The following is a 26,513-nucleotide window of genomic DNA, read 5'->3' as shown; positions in this document are numbered from 1 at the left end:
GCAAATACATGATGCAAATCAAAATCACACAAATATGGTTTTGGTCCCATGCGTGAGTTCCTGACCCTCCTAATGAACTGTCTGAGAATGTGAAGAATCTTTGATGGCCCAGAGGACAGGAAATTGCTCACATTTGACAGCGCAGGTAATTATGTTATTTATGTTTTTCTTCTGAGAAAAATAATAAGTAGCCTACATTATATTTCCCCAAGTCCATCTTGTGCTTCTAACTATATAAAGATAATAAAACACAGCTGTATCTACTAAATGCTATGGGCTTTGGGTAGCTACTTCTCTTCACAATATTTCTGAATTTAAACAGTAGATTGCTGACACAACCTTTTAGGCCAGACGATGGCAGTAATGTTTCTATACATAGGTGGCTGCCGCCTCATAAATTTACAGCGAAGAAGATTGGAACCACTGCGCACGTCTTTTCGCGCAGACGTAATGTTGTTCATCCGATCAGCTGACTTTGAATGTGATGCTAGTGAAGGTCCTCTGAAACGACATACTAATAATTTTACTATTATGCGTTGAAAATTACAATCAGTGCTACATTTTATCATACAGTGTACGATTGTATCAAATCCATCCACCGTATAGGTAAGGTCTCTGTCTTATCTATTCATCAGAATGTTATTGTCGTGACAGCCAGCCATAGTGAAGCTTTGCGCTCAAAAACCTGCTGACAAGACTTGTAGCAAGAGTCAGTTATCTTTCACGACTTATGCAAACATTACTCTACTGTTACACTGTATTGCCGTGAGTTGAAAGGTTGTAAGCATGTTTAACCTGGTGAAGCAAATGACATAGGCAGCAATAAAATAGGCAGCTTTTTGTCAACGATAATAAGACTCGTGACCCTGGATATTCCAGACATGTAAAATGAGGAAATGGAACAAAAGTGAAATAGGCTATAGTTGAAGTAGACGGTGGCATTTTGGGATGGCCTGAATCATTATAATGTACAGGCTGACAACATCAATGTACAGAACTGTGATTCTGCGAATATGTTGTATGAATAATGTTTAACTCAGTTACCAGGTTTTCAATTTCATCTTGTGGTAGGGCAGGAGAACAGAGGACGCATACAGCCATGACTGAGTTCTGGTTGATTTCGGCCCCCGGCGATAAAACTTGCCAGCAAACATGGGACAAGATGAACATGGCTACCACACGCACCAACAACATTTCCACCAACAACAAGTTCAATATCCCTGATCTTAAGGTGTGTGTGTGTGTGTGTGTGTGTGTGTGTGTGTGTGTGTGTGTGTGTGTGTGTAACATTCTGGCCCATTCTAGGACCTAGCAGTTTTTCAATTCGCCATCATAAAAATAAGAGAAGAATAGTTCAACAACCTCTTCACTTGAATGCATTTGTCAATTGTGAAAGTCTTTATGGATGGACTCTTGTAGGACTGTGAATTTCCAAGGCATGTCCCAGTGCATGTCACCGTGTGTATGTGTAGTGATTCACAGTATTCTTATGATGTGCGCAACAGGTTGGAACCCTGGATGTTCTTGTGGGTCTGTCAGATGAGCTGGCTAAAATCGACTCTTTTGTGGAAAGGTATGTTGTTGGGAATTTAACCTTCTGCATGTGCTTAACTCCAAAGGTTAAGCAGCCATGTTTTGTCTCAGTGTCACATCAACATGAGGAATGTGTGGGATTGGTTCTCTATTCAATCTCCAATGAACATCTTGACAGCTGACTGTGACATGAAGCCCAGGCTCACAGTATACATATTGCATGTATTGCTTTCATTGGAAAACAATCCCTGTGTCTTCACACATATCTGTCTGTTAAAAGACATGATGGCCTTGAATACTCCCCAATCTCCTTCTTCATTGTCCACTATTTTAGCTAACAGCAATCGGTCTGGACTTCAGCACCAACACCACCGGCCCTGTGAAAAGCCAGCTGGCTTGCTAACTGATTGTATTTCGGTGATATATTTGGAAATGTCCTGTCGTAGAAACTGTTTTATTTTAATATTCATTTTTGCTAGGTTTTGTACCTCAGTGGCTAGAAGGAACAAGTTTACCATATCTTTATATTTCCACACCTTCAAAATTAAATTGATGATATGCTACCTACAAAGGATCGGTAAAAACCAACATAATGTTGCTTTAATAAATGTTTGGATTTGCAATTTGAGTACATTTTGAGTACAAGACCAAGACTACTATCACTCTGTTATGCACTCCATTAGCAGTCTTCTAACCCCTTGACTTGTTTTGCAATGCTGTGTGTGTTTGTGTGTGTGCGTGTGCGTGTGCGTGTGCGTGTGTGTGTGTGTGTGTGATTATCCTTTCTCTGCAGTGTTGTGAAAAAGGTGGCGCAGTACATGGCAGATGTGCTGGAGGACAGCCGAGACAAAGTCCAAGAGAACCTGCTGGCCAATGGAGGTCATTATGTCACCAAATGAACCTTTTCTTAGATCATATTTCCAGGGATGTGCATATAGTGTTGATGTATTGTAATTGTTAGGAGTTTGGGGGATGACATTTGCACTGGGGTTCAGTGTAGAGTATAGTTGAACTATTTGTGCAGTTTACCTCTGTGTGAACTTTAGTTTCCCTAGTAACCGCTTTTCTGTTTATATCTATTTATAACATGTTTATGTTAGAATCCAAAACATTTGATTTCAATCGCAAGCCATTGTACTGCCACATTAATATTATTCAAAAGTTGTACCATGCAGAATTTATGATTTTGATTCTATTGTGATTTCCTCTGCACAGTTGATTTGATTACCTACATAACAAGGTTCCAATGGGACATGGCCAAATACCCAATCAAACAGTCTTTGAAGAATATCTCCGAGATCGTCACCAAGGTGAGCGCGAGAACTAAAGAAACATCTGTCTGTGTGTCCATTGAAAGATATCGTACTTAAACTCCCATCCTCACCTTTGGTTTATTTCCCCCTATTTTTCTCTCGCACTCTATCTCTCTTCCCTTTCACTCCAACCTCTCCTTTCATTCTCATCTATACAGCAAGTGACTCAGATCGATAATGACTTGAAGGCCAGAGCATCTGCTTATAACAACCTGAAAGGCAACCTCCAGAACCTGGAGCGGAAGAATGCGTGAGTAACGTAGTGAGCCGTAGTCAGTGCCCAGTGGAGAGAAGAATGCGTGAGTAACGTAGTGAGCCATAGTCAGTGGCCAGTGGAGAGAAGAATGCCTGAGTAACGTAGTGAGCCATAGTCAGTGGCCAGTGGAGCGGAAGAATGCGCTAGTAACGTAGTGAGCCATAGTCGGTGGGCAGTGGAGAGAAGCAGAGAGTGGTCAGGACTGGGCTAAACCATGTGACATGGCACTGATTACAGTGTTTCACAAGTTTTATGTGGCTACGTCTGTGTCAGCCATTGTGATGACTCAGAAAAAGCTGAAGCCAAATTCAGTAACATGATGAAGGCTAAGACAATAGCAGTAACACCAGATACCAGTGACAAGCCTGTGCAAGCAGAAATGTAAAGCAATTCAGTTACACTGACAGTGTGAAATAAGTGCAGTTATAGACTTACTTACTACTTACAGACAGCTTTACTTGTCTCTTTTTGAATGACAGAAGATAAAGTGAATTATTTGTCCTCATTATTGTCTGTAACAGATTTGACCATGGTATTGTCTGTTTATAATACCTGATGCATTAATAAAGGTCAATTTGTGTTTCTCTTCATCAGGGGAAGCTTGCTCACCAGGAGTTTGGCTGACATTGTGAAGAAAGAGGACTTTGTGCTTGACTCAGAATATCTTATTACCATGTTGGTTGTGGTTCCAAAGTAAGAGCAACTTTTCAATCACCTTTTGTAATTGTGAAAAGTTTCTACTCACTATATGACTCCTAAATTTCCCTCGGGATTAATAAAGTATCCATCTATCTATCTATCTATCTATCTATCTATGACCATCATTTGACAGGATGTGTTGTCGGTTAGGTGTTGGCAGACTTTAGGGACACTGAATGCCTTTGTGTGAAAACTGTTTAGTGTGTTCAATATTCCTTCTTTTCTTGTTTGATTGCATAGGATAAACTATGCTGACTGGCAGAGAACATATGAAAGCCTGGCTGAAATGGTGGTTCCCCGCTCAACAAAGTCAGTATCCACAGAATGCACTGTGAAGTCATAGAAATATATAAGTACAAATGTTCTTTTATAGTGTGGTCTTGGTGAGCTGTTAAGTTCAGTCTGGAACATTTTGTAGTACTTTCGGAAGAGGACCTGCTGAGAACAGTTGCCTTAATACTTTATTTCTTTCATACAGGGACATGTGTCCCTTTTAGGGGAGAATAGAAAGGGTCGCCTGGTCTAGATGAACAAATCAGTATCTATGGAAACCAGCCAACCCTTGCTGCTGTCCCAGATAGACAGAGAAAGTGCCAGCCATTTTACACTCAAAGCTGGAGTTGCTGTGTTTTTTCAACACTCTTTCTGATCTTGAAAATGTACAAGAACACTTGTCTGTCTTTATAAGTATCTATGGAGACCCAAACACAGGTGTCTTGAATTTCTGCAGTCAGTTTTGTTTCCTACAAAAATATTTTCTTGCCTGGAATAAGAGTAACACATCTGACTAGTCATCATTTGCTTGTATTGTTTTGACATGACTGGATCATTTCACCATAAAAAAGGTATTATTCTCAGACGATTAACTTTGTTTTTTAAAAATGCGTTGTCCTGTTCTTTTGCAGTCTGTTGTTTGAGGATGGAGAGAGTGGCCTGTTCAGTGTGACCCTCTTCAGAAAGGCGGTAGATGACTTCAGGCACAAGGCCCGGGAAAATAAGTAAATGTCTCCTCTTCTATTTGCGCCTGTTATTCTTGCCTTCTCCTTTTAAGAGGTAATTAGTGTGTATTGGGATTAGACATCTACTTATTTATCTACTCTAGGTTTGGTGTTCGTGACTTCCAGTACAACGAGGAGGAGATGAAAGCAGATAAAGAGGAGATGACCCGCCTCTCCACTGACAAGAAGAAGCAGTTTGTATGTGTTCTCACTCACTTTTTCAAGCGTCTCGCCTATACTGGGGAATCTCTCAGATCTTAATAAACTGGCAGAATGTGTGATGGCATAGAAATGGAATTTTGGCAGCACTCTGAATGTTGGCCATAACAATGAAATGTGCTTCAGGGTACCAGTGAATGGCCTTGTTGTTTTAATGTATAGCATGTTTGCCTTGGTCTGATATCCTGCTTATTCCTATTGTAGTTTCTAGGAAGGTTACATACCTGGTTTAACAAGGTTACAAAACTTGCATTATCTTGATTTGTGTAACAATAATTGTCCAACTGAAACTTCAATTTTGTTTGGAAAATTCATTCATTTATTTTAGTGTTTTTGCTTTTCGTGTAAGATACGTTGTTATTTATGAAGTGAAACAGTGACTGATTGATTAATTGATCAATCCACTTCAACAGGGCCCGCTGGTTCGGTGGCTCAAGGTGAACTTCAGTGAGGCATTCATAGCCTGGATCCACATCAAGGCTCTGCGTGTGTTTGTGGAGTCTGTCTTGAGGTAAGGAAAAGCTCATCTAATCTATGACATTGTTTCATATGCTGCAGGTTTCGAGACTGTTTTTGATCACCTGTTAACGATGGTAATGTATTTGATCGACAGGTACGGGCTGCCAGTCAACTTCCAGGCCATGCTCCTTCAGCCCAATAAGAAGAACATGAAGAAGCTCAGGGAGGTCCTTAATGACCTCTACAAACACCTAGACAGCAGTGCGGCCGTTATAGACGTGAGTAATGACCTCTACCTAGACAGCAGTGCGGCCGTTATAGACGTGAGTGGAGACACTCAGTGGTATCTGGGCTACTCTTCAAACTGGTGTAATGCCAACAACTAAGCTGATAGGAAGAGAAGCACTAAGCTGAAATACAGTTAAATATACTGTATATACTTAAGCAATATCACACGAGTGAGAGTGGGTTTGGTAAAGGATACCCCCATGGCTCTGATTCAGCAGTCGGTGATTTGGTTTATTCATTCTCTAGTTCCAACCTGAGTTTTCGGCATCAAGCGTTGCCAAGCAGGTGTTATGTAACGTTATAGAAATCACTGCTTGCCATTCTGCTCTCTTGCTTTGAATGATGGAATATTAACGTCATCCAATTCAACGGTTAAAGTATACCAAACGCGGAGTGATTGCTTGCGGTGAAGAGTCCTATTGAGGTTGTTCCAGATTATCCTCACTCATGGAATGCCTCTTGTCCAATAAAAAATTAATAATCTTTCGACCGGATCTAACTGTTGTGTAAAGTAGAGTGTGACATATTGCAGTACCTTTACTGCATGTGTTGTGTAGTCACATTGGATACAATAGTTATGATATAATAGTTCTGCATACAAACATTCAATGTGTGTTACCATTGCTTACATCATTTTTTTTAATAATAAAAACAATTTTGGCCATTTTGGGTATGTATATTGAGGAATTGGATCACGTTACTCAGAAAAATGGGCTTTCCATATGATGGTTGATGTTACAAAGTTAGTGTTGCTCAACAACATTGTCCAAAATGTCCTATATCTAATTGTCCAGTCTGTCACTGTTGTAAATCTTCTCAATTCTTCGGTTCTGATTAGTCCTGTTGTCTTTCAGGCCGCCATGGATATTCCTGGTCTGAACCTGAGCCAGCAAGAGTACTACCCTTATGTTTACTACAAGATCGACTGTAACCTGCTGGATTTCAAATAAGATGTCACTAAACCTCTTTATGTCAATGAGAAAGCCTCGTGACAGATTCCTAAAGCTTTCATTTATTTTCTTATGTCACTTGAAGTTATCTTTTATTTCCAGTATTGTTTTGCTTCCCCTGTCTGGCTCTCCATCTTCCCTCTCCCAGCTGTGTGTTCCTGCTTCTGTGTAAATGGGAGCTGCGCGTGCTCACAAGGCCATACTGCAATCTCACCGAAGCTGCAAAGCTCTTTTTATTTTGTATTATGTTATTCCTGTCGGTATTACAAAGGGTGTCAGTCAACGTATGTACATGTACACTGTGTGAAAATACTGATCTCTTTGGGGTCCAAGATCTATCCTGTGCAATGACGAATGAATTTAAAACCATTCCTTTACTTGTGTCGATAATGATGTCTTTAAGTGAAACTATGTGAGTGGGTGGCCCATTATAACTGTGGCGTCAGGTATTTCTTAACTCCCTCGTCGCAGGCTAACATTATGTGGTGCATTTAGTTGTAGTGATTAGCTCTGATTGTGATATCAAAAAGCAATATGTTTTCATGTGTATATTGAGCATTCTTGTGTTATATATTTTGAGTGTCACAGTAACACTACTGTGACACGATTTTTTGGGAAAACAAAACAACCCAACAAGTAAGTAAACAAATAAATGTATATTTAAAAAGGACAATGGAACTTTTTTCTACACACTATTTCTTCCCAAAGATAGATTTGTGATTATAAATGTACAACATCCCGCAGCAGACTTTTTTACCTTAAAGCTGGGGTTAAAATTTCCAGCTGGCCGGAGGGAGCTGGCGCACAGATTTATGGGTAAAAGGCTTGCACATTTGCGTCCGTCAGTATTCCATTTGAGACAACACTAATCAGCGACAGAACGCACTACAGATGTACTTAGTGTGCACTACGCTCTGTATTGTAGTGTACTTCGTAAAGTACTCGATATAACACACAGCCCTACTCCTTGCAGTAACCTAGATTGAAACGAGTACCTAAAAAGCCAGATTAATGCACAGGACGTGCTTTACACAGTGTTGCTTTACTCAAAATCAAATGATGTCCATGACAGGTTTGTATAAAGTGGTTGTCTATATCTGGGTATCTCTACAGCCAAATACAACCCAGTTATGACTAAAATATGTATTGCACTGAAGGTATTGGGGGTAATGTCATTGTGGCAGTTCATAATCATGGCTCATAATCATTATTTTCCCAGAGAATACCCATTATAATGCATATATTCTTGTTTTGATGTCTGCGTGTATACTACTGGTGAATTCATTGGATTCAACAGGCCCAGCAATGAATGACCGCCTATTTCTTCAACCTGTTATCACCACGTGCAAATTTGTAAGTGTAACATGAACTGAACTACCCTGTTCACAACTATGTAGGCCTACTGCTGTATCAATTCAGATAAAACGGGACAGTATCATGAGCCATGTTAACGAGTGTGCCATCAAAACCACTGGGTGGCGCACGTACGCCGGCCAGTGGATGAGGCGAGACCAGAGTTTCCCAATGCGGTGACAAAAGCGTGATCGGTGATTAGATTTAATGGAAAATGTCTGGCAGATGAGAGGGAATCCATGAATGCCGCACTACATGGCGTAAACAAATGCAGAACTACATTTTTCAGTGAGCCAAAGTCAATCTAACACATTCACAAATGACGAATGCGCTTGTTAGGCGGAAAATAAACGTAGACAAACTTTCTGTGAGAAAACAACATTTCAATGTTTTTGGATGATCTGGGTTTTTTTCCCCCAGGTACATGATTTTGTGACAAGCCTGTGTGAATTAACATTAAAACTTGCCAATAGGGATCTTACCTCTATTAGGAGGTCTACTACTTTCTCTTTCCCAGGTTTGCCACTAAAACAACGTACTTGGAATACCCCCTGTTATGTTACATGTTGTATTATGCCAAATGCATCATCTTAATCGCGTGTTATAAACCAATTAACAGAAAAATGGTGATTGCATTTATAGCCCTTATACAAACTACTGTCTTTAACATGATTAAATGTACTTGCTTAGCTTCATTCTGGGAAGGCTACTCAGTGCACATTTGTCCCCTGTAAACCCGACTGCCTTTGAGACCATGCAGAAAACGCCATCATATGACTGCCTCTATAAGAAACCATGGGTATACTCGCACCACTTGGAGCACAGATTTAACGTCAAGGTAGGGAAGTGGAGGGAGCTCAGGCCACATCAATAATGATCCAGCCTAAAGTCCGACTCTTTCTTTGCGTGTTTTAACTGCCAACTGCCAACTCTGCTGGACTGTAAGTCAAGATAACAGAATGGCCAAACGGCCAGGAGCCGATGAGAGTATGTTACTTTCACCAACGCTCCTTCAAGACTTCAGCCATGAAGCAAACGCCAGAGACGTTAATGTGGATTGCATAGATGGAGAATTGTCTCTGGAAGAAATTTTAACACTGTACGGCCAACCTATAAATGAAGAACAAGCATGGGCGGTTTGTTATCAGTGCTGCAGGTCTCTGGCGCAAAAACACAGGCGAAGAAATTCAAAATCAGCCGAAGCACCCACTGGGGACTATAGTAGGAGGATTGACGGCCCTGGCGATGTTAGGATTCTAAAAGATGGTACCATAAAATTACAGCATCAGAGCAATCAAGGTAAGGAAGACAACGGATACGTTTGGCATATAAGTGCGTTGTGATGTGTTTTAGTTTGTTTTTTATATCTGATTTAGACGGCCTACATGAGCCAATCATTATTTCCCTCATTCACTCATCACCTTGTTATTCCATGCTGTCAACGTCTTTCTGGACGCCATCGTTTGTTTGTGCCTTGTGGTAAACGTTTTTACTGACGTGTCAACTCATTCAATCTCAACCTTAACATCAAATAGAGATTTAAACCAATATAAATGTTGTGGATTTCCCCCCTCAGTAGGGCTCTATCTGACGTGGCGTTCTGTTCAGTTTGTAGGTTACATATGAGTTGTGCATTACAGTGTACAACGCAGTGGCCTACCACTGAATCACTAGGCTAGGTCTGTTTTTGAATAAACTGCCGCGGTACAACGGGTCCTATGTGAAGGCATAAAGAGGTTTTTGAGAGTAAACAGTCGAGAAGGTGAAATTGAAGGTGTCGCTTTGGCCGTTGGTAAATGTAAACAATAGTGCCATGTGATAAATATGCCATGGCTGACACCTTGAGGGGACGAACAAAAGGAACGGGTCCCTATGTGTCGGCGTGCTCTAATGTTATCAGTCTCGGTACATCATACAAAACAAGCGGATGTGCATTTATTTACAGTATTACTATTTGCTAACATATAAATCAAATCTAAGATTTAATTGCAAATGACGTTATGTTGATACTATCAACCATTTGAATAATAATATTGGAAATATTGCTTCTGTGTCCAGTTCGATGGATACACTAAAGACGTGCCTGCGAATTCTGGAGATTTTTTTTTCTCAGTCAGCTTGTGAGTTCTATGTTTGTCTCCTGATTCCTGGTGCGGACAAACAGGTCTAGTGTGTGATGGATATCTGTGCAGACTTAATCATATGTGCTGGATGCTCCATATCGCCCCAGGACCCCTGGATCAATGTCTTTACTCGCCCTTCCTCTCCCAGAGGAGTTCATTTAACCCACCCCCCTTATACATTATTGGCAGTGTGGAGATCAGGTTTTCAGATGCAGTATCCAAGGCCATTATCGACTGTTGATTTATTCCTGTTTTTTCTCCATTAATTCTGTGTTTTTTCTGATTTATATTTTTTGTTCTTGTCTTGTAAAAGCCTGTGCTTTGAAGTGAGAAATATGCCTACATGACTTGGCTAGCTCTTGGGCTGAGCTGCTGTTGGGATGTCCATCTGTGGGTGTTTTTTTATAGACTTCAGATGCCAGTCTCACCTCTTATACGTCACCTGTGTATTCTGAGTTTGATTCTGCACAGTGCACATGGATGGGATGATTTGTTGCTTACACATATAAAGTGTGTGTGTTTGAAATCCTCCATTCTTAGCATGATTGGTGATAAGGTAATGTGAAACTCTGGCTATCTAGGGAATAGGCAGCTGGTTCAGGAGTTTGTTAATGGCATTGTAAATGATCAGTCTTCTTGACTTCCACACTCCCCCCCCCCCCCCCCCCCCCCCCCCAAAAAAAAGGCTGCCTGTGACCCCCCCTGTGGATGTCCTCTTGTCAGGCCTGACTGACCAATCACAGTTGTGCATGGCTCTTGGCTGGCCAGATGCAAGCTGTGCATCAGTCCCAGAGGGAGTGATTGATTTCTCAAAGAGAATAATGTACTACATTAATATTATATTCAGCCCTGGAGGAGGTGTCTGTTGCAGACCTGCAGTGTGGTGGATCTTCGTATAGCTGTATGTGTGTTGTAGTATTTCCGATTGATGTTTTCATTTGTTGTTAGAAGAAAAGTTTGGCACTTTGTAGCCTTAATGTTATGAAGCGCGTATTCCAGCTTTGAGGACACAGACCACAGAATTCTGCCTTGGTGATGCACCCTGTTTCTCCAAATGAAAGAGTCACATTGACTTTAATGAGATGATATTGTTGGAACAGTTAGGCCTCTATTTACTAGACTCAATAGAGGATGCATGTGTTCATCTGGGAAGGTTTGTGGATCATAGGGGTTATCAAGACATCGTTATACTTGTATGACCCTAGAATAGAGGTTAATGCTCATGACCAGATCAGACAAAAAGGAAGTGTAAAGAAAAGAATTCCAATAAGTCCAAGTCAAATAGTGTCTACGCATGGGAGTGTTCCTCTGAGAGGCTCAGTCACGGCTAATCATTATTCTGATTACTGTAATTATTATATTAGGTGTGTTCCAAAATGTTTTGACTTGTATGTTGCCTTGTTTTGAAATGTAGTGATTGACATCATTAGGGTGTGACCTGTGTCTGGGTGTGACGGAACCTTCCGGCAAGAGACGGCTTGCGTGTCAGAAATGGGAGAAGTGGAGCAGGGCACACCCTGTCCGGGCGGCCCGTAAATGAAATGTTCTTGTCCTCTCGTGTGGCTGCCTCTCCTGCTCCTGCCCCTGCCCCTGCTCCTGCTCCTACTCCTGCTCCTGCTCCTACTCCTGCTTGTGCTACAGGCGCTGTGCTCCTGCCGCTGTGAAAGGCTGACTTGTGAGATGTAGGTTAATCTGCCCTGGATGGCCCTGCATGTACCTTTCCCTGCTGAAGTGGCTCACTGTGTCTCTGGGCTCTGAGGAATTAGGCCGGTCATGAGAGTGTGATCTGTCTCAGTGTCTTTATAAAACTCCAGCGTTTATCTGCCTCAATGCCTAGCTGTGTGAGCAGGAATGTAGTGCAAGCTGTCCAACCGGTGATATCTTTCAAAAGAAACAAACAAAAAAAAAACGTTACATATTTTAGGGGATGTAATGAAAACAATCACAAATGAAAGGCATCAGGTATAATCTTTGTTTTTATAGTGGGTTAAATGTCTGTTTAGTCTTTTCTAGAACTATTTATTTCCAGATCTATTTTCCTGTATATTCTCATAGAGAACCCATTAGCGATAGACCGATATATTGGTGGCTGTGTGTTTATAGTACGTATGGCAACATTAGTCTTTAGTCAATGCCATCGTTGGTGTCATTCTTTTGCCTTTCATAGTGGACCTGTGTGCATTGACTGCACCTGAGCATGCAAGCATTAAAGCACTGTCTCAGGGTCAAGAGAAAGGAAAATACCTTTACACTATTTATTTAATTAGCACAGGCTTTTATCCAAAGCAATTTACAGTACAGATGTTGGTATAAATCCCTGGGTATAAAACTACCGGAGACCCGATGATAAAACTATAAGCCTACGAAAACTTGAATTAAAGAGAAAACTATAGGCCTACAAAAAACATCAATCTGTACACAGATTGTTTTCTACTTTTAAGTTGGTGATTATTCCCTGGTTGGTCTAAGATGACCTGTTGGTTTTTTTTCATTGAAAGTATTTGCAAATTAACTCATAATTATTTAGTTTTTGCAATTGCCAAATGTAATGAATGAATGAATGAATGAATGTTGGTTATCAGCCATCCTAAGCTATTAGATATTGGTATCAGCCATCCTAAGCTATTAGATATTGGTATCAGCCTTTAAAATATCGGTTGATCCCTAGAATGCATCTGGGCTTTGATTGAAGCCCGGTAGAAAAGTTTGGGTTTTTAAAAGGTTTCTATAGTAACCAAGTGCAGAGTGGTCCAGGTCCAGTCACCATGTGCAGTGACATTTTAGCGTTTAAGTTTAAAAGTTAGGGTCCTCTGAAGTTATTTTATAGATAATGCCAACCGATTATTGCCTCATGCCATCATACCATCTTCATTGGAAAATGACTTTTACATAGGCCTATGGTTTTTTGGTTGTTGTGAGTCCCTCATCTGTCTGGGTTAAGACGCCCAGGATTTGTCATGGTGACTGTGGTAGCTCCCTGCACTTCTCATCCTTAAGGGGGTTTAGCCTTGGACTTAACCTGGGGTCATCTGGTCTTGGAAGGTCTTACCAGTCTGTCTACAGAGCCATGGATTATTTATTTATTTATTTATTTATTCTTTCTTCTTTCTTCGGCCTCATATTGCATTCCCATACAGAGTCTCCATCTCTGCCCGTTCTGATGGCACAAACGATCCCCCACAGTCTACATTTAATATTTAATGTTGTGTGGTGATGTATGAGGTAGGTTCTGGGGTCTTGAGTTGCATTGCTGGAAAGGAAAAAGGAAGCTGAACGTGTCTGATTTTCCTCTATTCGATTATTAGGTTTATAATCATGCCATGCTTGTTGTTCATGCTAAGGTTCAGCGTCAGCAGAACAGGTTTTCATGAATTAAACATCACAGGTAGATAAGGACCTGCTGTATGCTGTTGAAAAGTCAAGCATCAGCAGTCAGCACTAATGATTCCCCTCTCAGTAGAAGAAAAGATAAATCTTAGGATCTTGATATTTATGTTTCCTTCTCTCTGTCCTTTCCCTCACAGATACATACCCACCGGCCAGCAGATCAATCGAGGTGAGTACTCTTCCGAACCCTTTACTCCTGTGAAGAGAAAGACTGGACATCATCACAGGACTCTGATTCTGTGTCCAATTGGATTTGGCTCATTTGATTTGATCCAAACCCTTAAACCTGCTGGTGGACGGACCATTCCTATGCACCCATGTGGAAGTGTCCCAGGGCTGAGCCTCTTTAAAGTGGACATAGACAAGTCTGTGTGTTGGCTGTCTGGCTGATTATGGGATGGTGATTTATGCTGTCATGGTGACTGTCCCAGATGGGGGAGTTTGAAGTGTTAGCTAGAGGGGAAAGTGCTAATGAGATCGGATGTAAGGAAGGGAGAGACCTGCTGACGCACACACACACACACACACACACACACACACACATTCACTATTCTGTACTTCCAGCTGTTCCCATAGCTGTGTGGATCTGTAAGAATTTCATGGTTTCAGTCATGGGTTGATGAAGAGTCAGTAATCAGTATCATTCAGCACATAGGCTTACCCTCTTGAAAGAAACATCAGTGGATGTCTTTGTGTGTAGCTCCTGTCCGGTTGTGTTAGCATCTTGTGTGGACTCTAATGCAAGCACACAGTTTTAGGGCCAGTCTTCCTGGAGCTGTGTGTGTGTGTGTGTGTGTGTGTGTGTGTGTGTGTGTGTGTGTGTGTGTGTGTGTGTGTGTGTGTGTGTGTGTGTGTGTGTGTGTGTGTGTGTGTGTGTGTGTGTGTGTGTGTGTGTGTGTGTGTGTGTGTGTGTGTGTGTGTGTGTGTGTGTGTGTGTGTGTGTGTGCTTTCCATTAGTCAGTCACCATCCTGTCAGGCGTAGCCCAGCAGAAGTGTGCAGGGTAGAGTCCCATGCAGGAGCCTTCACTCTCGTGTGGGTATGGTGATATGTAGTGTGTGTGTGTGTGTGTGTGTGTCTTACTCCAAACTCTAAACAGAAACCAATAGTAACCGTTGGTCTGACAACGAAGCCCAGCTTGGCGCGGTAGTGCAGGGTCTAATGACCCTTCCTGTCTCTCAGGGGTAGAATGAACCAGCACTCAGCCTCTCTAAACACAACTGACATAGTCTGTGTTTAACCCCACTAGTCTATGTTTAAGTGTAGTTAAGTCAGTAGTTTAGCCGCAGCAAGCAGCAGGCCTAGCCCTAAGAACACAAGCGAAGCTTCAGCGCTACACTAGATGAGCATGTTTAAACATTGCCTTGTCAAGCAGTGGAGTGAGAGTATGCTGACTGTGTGAAGCGGTAGCTCTGAGGATGGCGAGGTCGTGAGATGAATGCTGATGAGGCTGTAATGTGCAGGGAGTCTACGGCTCTGTGGGCAAAAATACAATCTGTGTGAGGGTTGGCACACTGCTCCACAGGAACAGATGGGACTAAGTGGGGGACATGTTCACACTTATATATATATATATATATATATATATATATATATATATATATATATATATATATATATATATATATATATAGACACACACACACACACACACACACACACACACAAATATGCAAACAATACACAGAATATTGCAGGCATGGTTTCAGTAAGAAGTAGTATGTTGTGGTGTTGGCAATGTGCTGCTGATGCTGGTTGACAGATCTACGCCCACATCCCTGACTGACCGTGCCATGGACAAACCCTCCTTTGGTCAGGCAGCCTCTCCCTTTCATGCAGCTCTCTCTGTCCCTTCCTAGTTTCCTTTCACTTCTGTCTTCTGCCTCTCTCTCTCTCTGTCTGCCTGTCATGTATGTTTGTTTGTTTGTTTGTTTTTTTTTGTTTTTTTCTCTCTCTCTCTCTCTCTCTCTGTCTGCCTGTCATGTATGTTTGTTTGTTTGTTTGTCTCTCTCTCTCTCTGTGTCTGAAGCTGCCTTTCTATTTATTTATTTGTCTTTCTGTCTTTGTCTTTCTGGGTCTCTCTCTCTCACACACACACACACACACACACACACACACACACACACACTCTTCCCGTGTTGTGAAACTGATGGGATTGGGATTGCCTCATGAGCTTGTTCAGCCTGTGAAGGAGATGGCAGAGGAGCTGTTTGTTTTGACTGGTCAAAGAGACGGATTCATTCGCAAAAGCTCTAAAAATGCTCCTGTTTTGTAGGCCTTTGAAAGAATGTGTGTCTGTGTGTGTGTGTGTGTGTGTGGTGGAGCTCCTTCTTCTGTTAATCTGAGCTCATGTGATGGCCCAGCGCGAGCCACACACACACACACATACATACATACACACACACACACACACACACACACACCCATCCTGTATGTTGCTCCGAGCTACACATCCTCCCAGTCTTATGACAACACTGCTGCCTCTGCTGCCTCTCTCACGCCAACCTGACTCACCCCCCTCTCCCTCATCCCCCTTTCTTCACAGCATCCCCCTCTCCCCCCATTCATTGCCAGTCCTGTTCATCCTTGCGGTGTGGTTTGGTGTTAGCCGCCCCTCTCTCTCTCTCTCTCCCTCCGCCATGGTGTTGATTGGCTTCCTGGTGTGATTCACCCTTTCGCTGCTCTCTGTAGGCCTTAGCCTTTGACACTAATCTCATCTGTGTGGAGGCAGGAGAGACAGACAGACAGACAGACAGGGAGGGAGAGCTGACCTACTTTCTCTCTGCAACTCTGCTTTGATGGCTGCTGGTCCCTAAATGGTGTGTAAGTAGTACAGCGGTCCATCGCACCTCTTCATAACCAGCGGCCAGAATCCAAGCCACATGCAAGGCTGTGGACAGCTGTGACTCTGCCTGGGTGTCTGGTGTGGTCAGAGCAGTCCCTCCAGAGCTATAAGCGCACTTTGAGAAGGTTGTCTTCTGTGACTGATGATGGCAGGGCTGGTGACTGTCGTGGGGTTGCTGGGCGGTGACTGGTTTGATCCCTGGCAAAGCAGATTGGGACCCGAGTTTCAGGTCACGAGATTAAGATGGGATTAGCTGTCGTTTTATTGGCCATTTCTCTTGCAGATCTCACTCTTCTTGAGAAGCCAGGCGCTGGCTGCCAGACTGTAGTCAAACATGGTGCACAGTTTGATGTTTGGGACTGGGAATGTGTTATGAATAGTGTGTGTGTTGGGTTGGGAGGGGGGGGGGGGGGGGGGGGGGGGGGTGGTGTTCTTATGCTTAAAGGCCTCCAGGTCTGTAAATGACTACACACACACACACACACACACACACAGACCTCCCTCCATTGCACTGTAGACACACTCTCAGCTGACTCGGGTCAGACTGAAGGTGAAAATTGAAAGTCACGCCTGTGTGTGTGTGTGGGGGTTTGTTTTTGTTTTTCTTTGCAAAAGGGCAATTTTTGAGCATTTAGTTCAGTATTTATCTTGGTTGATAGAGTAATAGAGTCTAGATTCACTGATCTGACACAGCCCTTTACTGAAGAAAATGTTTTTAAAAACCTGATTCACCCTGGGTGAACCTCTTTTTAGCCATAAAGAACCACTTGCTGCCAGAGAAGGGTTCCTTGTTTAGAAATGAAATGTATAGTTTAGTTTTTCAAAGAACCCACACATACTTTAAAGGATTCTTTCCTTACTCTCTAGTACCACTGTAGTCACTCGAATCCTTCTAGGACTTGAATATAGGGCATTCTGTTTATTTTGTGTGTATGTATGTACACCAGCAGGGGCCTGTCCCTCCCTTCCTGTTCGTTAGCTACACACTAATTGCCTGTTGAGCTTCTGTATTGAACGTCAGACAGTGTGCGACCCCGGGCCATGTGTGCGACCCTGGGTCATGACGCCAGCAGCTTGTCTGGGCAGGGCTGAGCTGTATACGACCCGTGGTCTGTTCCCACTCTGAGCATGCATGTGACTCCCCCAGTTTAATCTAATCTGCCCTGCTCAGCACCAGCAGCACAGGCAGGCGGGCGGACACGCACACACACACACACACACACACACACACACACACACACACACACACGTCAATAACACTGGCTTTGCTTTCTAGAGCAGGAAATATGAGCTTCCTCTCCCCCGGGATGCTGCACTACTATAGTCATTTCCCTCTGGGGGGGATCGATGGCATATTACTCACACTCAGTGTTTTCAGTGGTCCAGCCACCCGTAGATGGGCATGGACCTGTAGATGGGGATGGACCCGTAGATGGGGATGGACCCATAGATGGTGCTTTTGGACATTTCTTTTGCACTATTATCCAGTTACCTGAAGGGATCCCTATAAATACCTGGGGCACCTTTTAACCTACATGTTCATGAGCTAAAGGGCTTTGCTGTGTTTTGGATGATGGTCAACGCTTTGACGTCATTGCATCCTCCCTCAGAGACTCTGTATCCACTCTGTTGAAAGTGCCTGTGTGGTTTTGGAGGCCGCTGGCCCACCTGCTACCCAGTCTTCCTCTTCCTCCTCTCCATGTAGGGAGGTCTTGACTGTGATTCACTTGAGCATCTTTCAGAGGTTTTGAGGGAGTCCTGCCTGAGTTCAGACAGACAGCTGTGTGTCTGGCTTCATTCATTTCATTAAGTCTTAACTAGTGAAAGGGAACGGTGGTGGTGACTAATTGTGATGGTTGCCTACTTAAATAGTGGGCTCAGACTTGTAGTCACCCCTCCCCCCCACCCCCATGAGCCCTGTCTGGTGATCTGGTTTCTAGTCCGTGTGGCTGTTCCCCACAGGCCTGCCTGTCAAAGTGGATATATTCATCAGTCCTTTGCCTCCTCCTCCGCAGTGTTGCCATGTTCAAGTCCACATCTATGCTAGATGAGTTAATTGCAGTGATACTCTTTTGAGGTCAGCATCTCTGTGGCTCTGTTTGTCGGCCTCTGTTTTCTTTCTTCTTCCTCTCTACCTCTTGTTCTCTCTCTCTCTCGCTCTTCTCTTCATCACCTGTATCTTTCATCATCACTCTTTGGAAGAATATTACATCACAGCTGTTTTCTGCATCACTAGATGACGTAAGTGAGGAGAGCAGATGCTGAAGCCAGCCATTTTTCTGCCTTCAATCATTTCAGGTTTCAGAAACCCTCCTCTAAGAGAGTGCATTTTCCCCCCCCCCAACTTGGAGCACTTGCACCTAGCGCTCTGGTATCTGAAGAAGGTGGTTTGTGTGGACAGGCGAGGGTGGCTGTGGGGCATGGCTGTCCTGCACCAGCACGGCTCAGTGACGTTGAAGGTGTGTGCCGGGGTGTTCCTTTGTGAGCGGACCAGTGGCTTATCACTGTGCTGTCTGAAGGGAACAAAGCATCCGCCGCACCAAAGTCATCTGGATTTAGGCGCGTGTGTTACATAACGTTCGTCTCTCACACGCTCGATCGCTCGCTCTCTCTATCTCTCTCTCTCTCTTTGGCTGTTCCATCTATCCTGGCAGCCCAAAAGCGCTGAGGATGCGCCTGTGCTTCCCTGTCACATCTCCCTGCCTGCCTGCCTGCCTGCCTGCCTGCCTGCCTGACTAAGTGACTGGTCTGAACATTGAGCTCGTCCTCGGCTGGCTCAGCTAAAAGGCCCAGAAAGAGGAGTGGCCTGACTGAGAGACAGCTCTTATTTAGCTCTGAACCCAACCTGCCAGGAGCATCTAGGTCACAGCCGTTAAATTGGACTGAGTGCAGCATCCTTTAAGTATTGTGTCTTAGGTTCTGTTTGTGCCCTGTATTCTGTTTCAGACAGAAGGGTCTTTTGGGTCACAAAGAAATGCTGAGCCGGAAGAGTTTAGTCTTTGTTTAGGTGTTCAGAGGAGATCAGACAATCTATTTGTGAAGTCTGAAGTTCAGAGGATCTGTTTCAGACAGGTGGGCTGGAGTCAGGAGGCAGACATGATCAGTAGCACCCAGAGTGGGCTGGAGTCAGGAGGCAGACATGTTCAGTCGCACCCAGAGTGGCATAGGTGCCACTTTTCTGGGTGGAGAGTGTATATGGTTGGTTGTGTGTGTGTGTGTGGTTTTAAGTCATTGTGGTGCTGCGCAGTGAGGTGCTAATCTGCTCCTCCCATCCCTGAAGCTGTCTGTTGGTTTCAGTAGCAGTGCATGTGTGACTCAGACCTGTAATATGGGACTCTTGTAGTGTGGAGCCCATAGGCATGTGTGACTCAGACCTGTAAGATGGGACTCTTGTAGTGTGGAGCCTAGGGTTGTCACGATACCAAAATTATGACTTCGATACTATACTTGCCAAAATATCACGATACCTGATACTTACGATACGATACCACAAATACGATACGATACCACAAATACGATACGATACTGGTATATTTATCTATGATAGTAATAAACAAAACATCTGTAAGGTTCCCTTTTTTACCAGCTTGTTCCTGCCCAGCTTTTTGAACACTTAACAAATGGCATTCATATTAGTATTAGCCCACAGCAAGATATTAATGAAAACTACATGGTGACATCATAGCATTGATTATAGACCTATTGTCTGTATCTGACTATATGACTACATAGTTATTTCCATAAGTATGAATTACATAATTTTACAGTGTGTTTGAGGTGGAAAAAAACCTAAAGCTATGTGGGTTGGGTAGATTAAAGATAGACACATAATTAAAGGGCAATTTCTCCCCTTTATTGAAAAACAACAATGAAAAACATGCCACCACATACCTTTGCACCAATACACACATGCCATTACACTATGGTGAACAATGAGACAGCCTGTCTGTCTGGTAGAATTATTTTGAATTATGAATATTCACACTTGTTGCAACTTGCAACTATTGCAATTGTTTATGCACTTATTACAACTGAACTATTTACACACTTTACAAACTATTTACACGCTAACAGAAACACTAACTCTATAAATGAACTGAAATGTATTTTGTGATGGTCTTGTTAGCAACTGATGTTCTAACAAAAAAATGATAATAGTCATGACGATAATGTGCATTGTCTCATTTTCTGGACAGTTCTTTTGCCAGATGAAGCCACTTGCTTGATGTTTGACTGTGTTAGGAAAGTCGTTGGCAACCTAGCCAACATGGCTATCACAATAACATTACAAAGAGCACTTAATACTAGCATCAGGGGTGAAAAAAAACGTAGTACTAGCATCAATGTCCAAGCCTGTTATAACAAGCTTGCTAACATCGCTAACGAGATGTCTTGCTAGCGGCTACATTTAGCGAAACCTGTTAAATTTGCTTACTTTGTTTATGACAAACTAGCAAGTCAACAACTTTCCTAACACAGTCAAACATCAAGCAATTGCAACACAAGACAAAGCAGACGTCCTCTTTTTCGAGACCTAAATGTGTCCGGGTAAAAGAGGACGTCTGGTCACCCTAGCTAAACTAGGCTAAGGCTACTCGTGTTAGGCTGTATATGGGTGAGCTTGGGTGTTCATGTTTATAATCACATTTGCTAACCTGTCGTTCTTTGAACTTTGTCTGTCTGATAGGTGCTTAGCCATATTCGACGTGTTCCCTCCCTTTGCCTGAGTGGATTTGAAGGTTCTGTGTGTGTGGATGGGTTTTCCTTCAGTGTCTGCTTCGTACCCGAAGTATTTGCATGTGTGAGAGCTGGGCAGCCCCGCCCCTTACAGTCAATGCGTGCCGGCAGCCTGACAGGGAGCGGAACAGTGAGTGCGCTCTGATTGCGTGCTTTTTTAATGAAGTACCGGTACCAAAAATATGCAAAATCGTATCGTTTTTAACGTAAGGGTACCGCGGTACTTTTCTAGTACCGGTACACCGTGCAACACTAGTGGAGCCCATAGGCATGTGTGACTCAGACCAAAGATGGGACTCTTGTAGTGTGGAGCCCAGTGTGACTCAGACCTGTAAGATGGGACTCTTGTTGTGTGGAGCCCATAGGCTCGTCCCTCCTCTGCATCTCTGGCTGTGCCATTTGGTTTGGCATCATGTGTGCATCCAAGCAGATTGCAGCATCCCTGCTAAGAGACAACAGATCTCCATAGAAACAGAAGCAGAAACAGAAACGCTTGGCATTCATAAGCAGACTGAGCAAAGACATTTGAGTGCCCCCCCCCCCCTTTTTTTGCTCTGTTTGGGCCATCCCCCAAAAATGAAGATTTCACAATTAATTAATTCATTCATTCATTCATTCATTCATTCATTAAATGAATGATTTTATGAAAAGGAAATGGAAAAGCTTTTTCATTGTTTGTCCGTATCAATTTCCCTATAGTTCCATCTCGGCCCCCAGCTCTGTGTGCAGTGTGCAGTGTGCAGTGTGCAGTGTGCAGTGTGCAGTGTGCAGTGTGCAGTGCAGCCAGTGAGGGGCAGATGAGGAGGTGGCACTGAGGGAGTGATGAAACACTGAGCACGTCTGAGCCACAGTGTGTCAGGAGAGACTGAGACCATCCCCATGAATCAGTCTCCGCTGTACAGACAGCCAAACACCTCTCTTCTGGCTGTTCTGGCATCGTAACAGGATTTCAGCCATGTTCTCACAGTGCTAATATGATCACTATTGATCGCTTGCTTATTGAAGGCTGGTGACCATGAGGTCTTATTGTTGGCAGGAGGCCTCTCTGAGGAGCTGCTCGATGGGGGGAGAGACCTTGTGCTGTACATTATACTGTACATTATGTGATTTCAGTGCAGAGCAGTTCAAAGATGCGTACATGTGCCACTGCGTGTGTGTACGTACATGTGCCACTGCGTGTGTGTACATGTGCCACTGCGTGTGTGTGTACATGCATTCATTCCATTACAGGTCATGTGTTTGAACACACTGAAGTCTTCCTGCTGTTGATGTACACACACGTGCACGCGCTAGACTTGGCAGCCGTATGAGACGCTGATGATGAGGCGAAAACTGGGCCGGTTTTTCCCGTTCTACTTAAAGGGATTCTCACACTGAAACAATTGAATAGACCTCAAAGAAATGTGAGGAGCGTTTGTCATTTTCCCAGTCTTGCCACAACTAATCTTTAGAAACGGTCCATAAGACTGGAAATACATTTGTGCGCGCATACAAACTCACAGGTACATGTGAACAGACATATAGACACAGTTATAGACTGACTGCTTTCCCACTGACTGCTCAGAGTGCTCACTCAGTAATGTAAGGAGAGCCATTGGCTACAAGTGAAGTGTTTAGAGTGGAGTTGTTTTAAATGAAGTGGCTAGTCTAAATTAAAGGCCTAAGGAATTGATTTTTAAATGGAGTTATTCCAGTGAGACCAGAATGCTTGACTGTTTCATTTTCCCTTTTGAAAGTGAGTTATCAATGTAAACCAGTACATTCCAATATCGGTTGTACTCACGAATACATTAGCTAGTCAATCTTTGGCTTCCAGGTGACTCCAGTCACATAATGATTTGTCATGAGTTTCCACTTACGAAGTGTATGACGTCATATGGTGCTTGGGCATGGAACCTTCTGCTGAGAAATTCAAGGAAACCGTCTCGCTTGGCGTTCCAGAGACAGTCACTGCTCCCATTGTGTGTCGAGAGCCAGTTGAGCTGTACATGAGGCAATGGCGTTGTGCTCTGAATGTTGTCAGGCATCAGCTGCTCACATGACCGCGCACACACACACTCTCCCTCTGAATGCCAAGGACTCCATGTTTGTAGGACTGTTATGTAAACGGGAGAAGGCATTGGCAGCCCCCGGTGCTGTGCATCAATTCACCACAGCTGTAAGAGAGAGAGGGAGAGTGTGTGTGTGTGTGAGAGTGTGTGTGTGTGTGTGTGTGTGTGTGAGTGTGAGTGAGTGTGTGTGCATGTCGGACCCTATGGCGGTGATGTCATGTGAATGGTCCTTACAGGCCCATGCGCTGTCTCCTCATTGTGTTGTTCTTCAGAGCATGAGAAGAAGCGAGTGTGTTCACTTGACGAAAACAACCGCATGCACAGCCAATGCCACATGGGACACAGTCATTGTTTTGATCTCTGGGATGTTGCTTAACTCTGTAACACACCCATATAGTTTTTAATGATCTCGGTTATTCAGACAATTTTACAACCTCTTTGATGATCCTACCTCCACAAGAGAGATGGCATTTCGATGGGTTGTGAGCCATTGCAGTCCCAGTTTGTGGAAACATGAAAGGGAAGACCCATTGAGCTCCTGTGTCTCCGAGACGGCCTGTCATGGCCGGGTTTGTTTTCCTCTGCAGAGTGAAGAACATGTTTGAGTCTCTGCTCTCCGTCAGCTCTCCCCTCCCTCGTCAGCTGAGTCTCCTGCCGTCTCCTTTCCTCATTCCTTCTGAGTCACAAGCCTCTAAATGAGATGGTGATTCTTTCTTTCTTTTTCTTTCTGTCTGTCTTTCTTTTTCTTTCTGTTTTTTTTTCTTTTTTTCTTTCTGTCTTTCTTTCTTTCCTTCCCAGTGTTAACACCGGAGTCCCTCATAGCATCTGAGAGCAGTCAGGGATGTGTAGAAATTCCATTGCAGCTGGATGAGGACTCTGGATGAGCACTCTGGATGAGCACTCTGTCAGTGCTATTCAGCAGGGCACTCTGGCAAACAACAAATTAAGATTGTGTCTGCATCTTGAAATATTTCTCAATCTTTCCTGTCCTGTCCGGTTTTTACCAAGTTTAATGAATTTACTGAATAAAAGATGGTTGTGCGTCATGTGGTTATAAATTGTTGGCATGTGTATTTGAGGTGTATTATAAGTTGTGCGTGCGTGTGTGTCTGCGTGCGTGCGTGTGAGCACAGGAGGGGTGTTTTCCCTGTGGAGGTCTACAGATTCCCATGCTCCCCTGGGGCAAATCCGCTCATGTGTCTCCTTGTCGGCGTCGATCTTGGAGTCAGACAGTCCAGCTCCCGCTCATTCATTCAGTGCTGTGGGAACGCTGGCCTTTCCCCTCCTCTCTGTCTGTCTCTCTGTCTCTCTGAAGACCTTTGTCCTGCAGCTGGCACCCCGAGCACCCTGGCTGTGCACACAGGACTCTTAAGCCCACTTCTAGTGGCAACCTTTGACAAAGTGCCTTACCTTCCTGTCTCCTCAAAGGGCGGAGGCCATGCCAAGTCTTCTAACATAGCTCTGCAGTCCATGGATGTGATCTCAATCTTTCCTTTTAGTGGTAGAGCAGACCCTCTCTGCCCTGCTGTCCTCTCTGGTGTCGGCTCTAGACCTGCTCTTTGGTGGCCTATTGTGTGTCCCAGCTGATCCATAAACATGCTGCCCATGATTCCTTCTGCTCTAAGGGCTTTAACTACACTAAGGGCAGCGTGAGGTGAGGCTGAACTTGAAAGCAGTCAAAGTTTTCTGATGTTCGTATCTTTCTTGGAGACTTATCAAAGAAGTTTCCAGAAGTTGCTCACTGTTGGTAGTGATTGTTCCGATCAGCATCCCTTGTGCAGTCTGTCCCAGTGCTAGGCGTGGTGGACAGATAGATGGATTAGATTACGCAACACTGAGACACTATAGTATTCATATCATTCAGCTGTTTTTGAAGGATTAACATCTGGAATGCCGGCAGTCTGATGTGATTACTGCTAACAGCACAGTCTCCAAAGAACCCCAGGACCATTTTAGGGCCGGTACTGACGCAGACATGAGGACTTAATGTTGATGGTATCTCTGTCTTCTGAGCATGGAACTTCATTCACATGCACCGTCTTGGGAAAGCATAGATCAACTAGTAGAGAATTTGCAGCTGCCAAGCTCTTAACCTTGAGGCTGAGTTTGGTGCGTGATGTTGGATTTAACCTGCGATTTGGACCACTCCCACTTCCATGATGGAGCCAGCAGAGGTGTGTGTGTATGTCTAGCGATCAGTCTCCTTACTTATCCCCCACCCATAAAGAATGAACGATTCTCTCTTGTTTGTTTGGTGTGATCTCCAATCTCAGTGGGAAATGTAATTATTAAGCTTATTTTAAACTCCTTTCCAGCTCGGCACTAAACAGCTGCCCATCTCTGGCTAAGCTGTTTTTGGATCTCAATTGTATTAGCTGTAATTGAAGGCTCATCGTTGGTCTGTGTTTTTCTTTTTTTGTTTTGTTTTTTGTTTAAGGGGTCATGCTAGTCTGCTTGGCTCATGCATTGGCTCATGCATTGGCTGGGTTCCCGAGCGTAGCGTCCCTGAGATAGTATTGTTGCATCGCTGTCGGGCAATCTGACCAGCACATCTGTGCTCACATTGGGATGATTGAATAGAGTTACGGAATTGAGTGGAGGCTGGGAGTACTATTCCCATAGTGCTCCAGTGATGACTTTGGAGACAGCGAGTGTCTTTGTGTGTTTGTACCAACACGTGGGCACAGGAGGAGGAGGAGGAGGAGGAGGAGGAGGAGGAGTTGGATCTCGTCCGGTGGTGTAAACAGTGAATTGTCAGGTGGCGTCTGGTTTATTCCAGCCACTGGCAGAATGTGAGCAGGAAGTGATGTTGTCAGATCTCAGAATGATGCCACATGATGACTCTGGGTAGACCTGTTCTTATGTATATAATGGAGATGGGCCTGTATTTCAATCATGTAGTCTCAGTCCCCTCCACATGATTTATTTTTCAATACAAAGCAAGGCAGGTGAAGCAGGAAAGGGAGGGTCCGACAACAGCAACAGGATATTCCACACCTGGGCCAGATCAAGTCAGACAGCCAAACCTTCTGAACAGATGCAGAGAGTCACTCTAGAGACAAGCATTTAATGAGAGGCATCATAATTGGATCCCCTTCCTCATTGCTACAGTTTGATGATTGACTCGGCACAAGACTATGAGGACATTTTCACTGATGAAATTCCCCTTTAAGCTGAGCTCTGCTGAAGGTTTCTTCCTGTTTAAAAGGGAGTTTTATCCTTGTCCCCATTGCCTTAGGGCTTCCCCGATGGGGTTCAGGCTCTGGGCTCTGTAAAGTGCTTCGAGACAATTTCCATTGTTATT

General features: G+C 43.7%; 2 protein-coding genes across 8 annotated transcripts in view; both read left to right on the top strand.

Moving 5' to 3' along the window:
- Positions 1 to 438: 438 nt before the first annotated feature.
- atp6v1c1b (ATPase H+ transporting V1 subunit C1b) lies at positions 439 to 7,385 on the top strand. 3 transcript variants are annotated; one of them, XM_031586358.2, is made up of 13 exons: positions 439 to 606; positions 1,077 to 1,231; positions 1,506 to 1,573; positions 2,327 to 2,412; positions 2,749 to 2,843; positions 3,005 to 3,096; positions 3,697 to 3,795; positions 4,042 to 4,110; positions 4,707 to 4,799; positions 4,904 to 4,997; positions 5,432 to 5,529; positions 5,632 to 5,755; positions 6,620 to 7,385. In XM_031586358.2, the coding sequence occupies exons 2-13, from the start codon at positions 1,100 to 1,102 to the stop codon at positions 6,713 to 6,715; spliced, it is 1,146 nt and encodes a 381-aa protein (XP_031442218.1). In that variant the 5' UTR covers positions 439 to 606; positions 1,077 to 1,099; the 3' UTR covers positions 6,716 to 7,385. The 3 variants fall into 3 exon arrangements, with proteins under 3 accessions (XP_031442218.1, XP_012691515.1, XP_031442217.1); XM_012836061.3 differs by having other exon boundaries at positions 1,072 to 1,231; XM_031586357.2 differs by having other exon boundaries at positions 1,048 to 1,231.
- A 1,482-nt stretch (positions 7,386 to 8,867) lies between these two features.
- spire1a (spire-type actin nucleation factor 1a) overlaps positions 8,868 to 26,513 on the top strand; it is a 57,947-nt gene continuing 40,301 nt past the window's right edge. For all 5 annotated transcript variants that reach the window (XR_004165894.2, XR_004165893.2, XR_004165892.2 and 2 more), the window contains exons 1-2: positions 8,868 to 9,367; positions 13,716 to 13,747. Coding sequence is in view for 1 of the 5 variants with exons in the window: in XM_031586567.2 (XP_031442427.1) it covers positions 9,028 to 9,367; positions 13,716 to 13,747 (372 nt within the window). In the remaining 4 variants the exon portion in view is untranslated. The remainder of the gene's footprint in view (positions 9,368 to 13,715; positions 13,748 to 26,513) is intronic.

Source organism: Clupea harengus, chromosome 19 (assembly GCF_900700415.2).
Source record: "Clupea harengus chromosome 19, Ch_v2.0.2, whole genome shotgun sequence".
In the NCBI taxonomy this organism is placed as follows: Eukaryota; Metazoa; Chordata; class Actinopteri; order Clupeiformes; family Clupeidae; genus Clupea; species Clupea harengus.
Note: the sequence above shows the minus strand (reverse complement) of the source record. Positions and strands in the feature narration are given on the sequence as shown.

Bases quoted from the DNA above. Each gene is read 5' to 3' on its own strand.
- atp6v1c1b (XM_031586358.2), top strand. From the start codon at position 1,100: ATGACTGAGTTCTGGTTGATTTCGGCCCCCGGCGATAAAACTTGCCAG. The intron at 2,413-2,748 runs GTCATTATGTCA...TCCTCTGCACAG, and splicing joins GAACCTGCTGGCCAATGGAG to TTGATTTGATTACCTACATA. The intron at 4,800-4,903 runs GTAAATGTCTCC...TATCTACTCTAG, and splicing joins CACAAGGCCCGGGAAAATAA to GTTTGGTGTTCGTGACTTCC.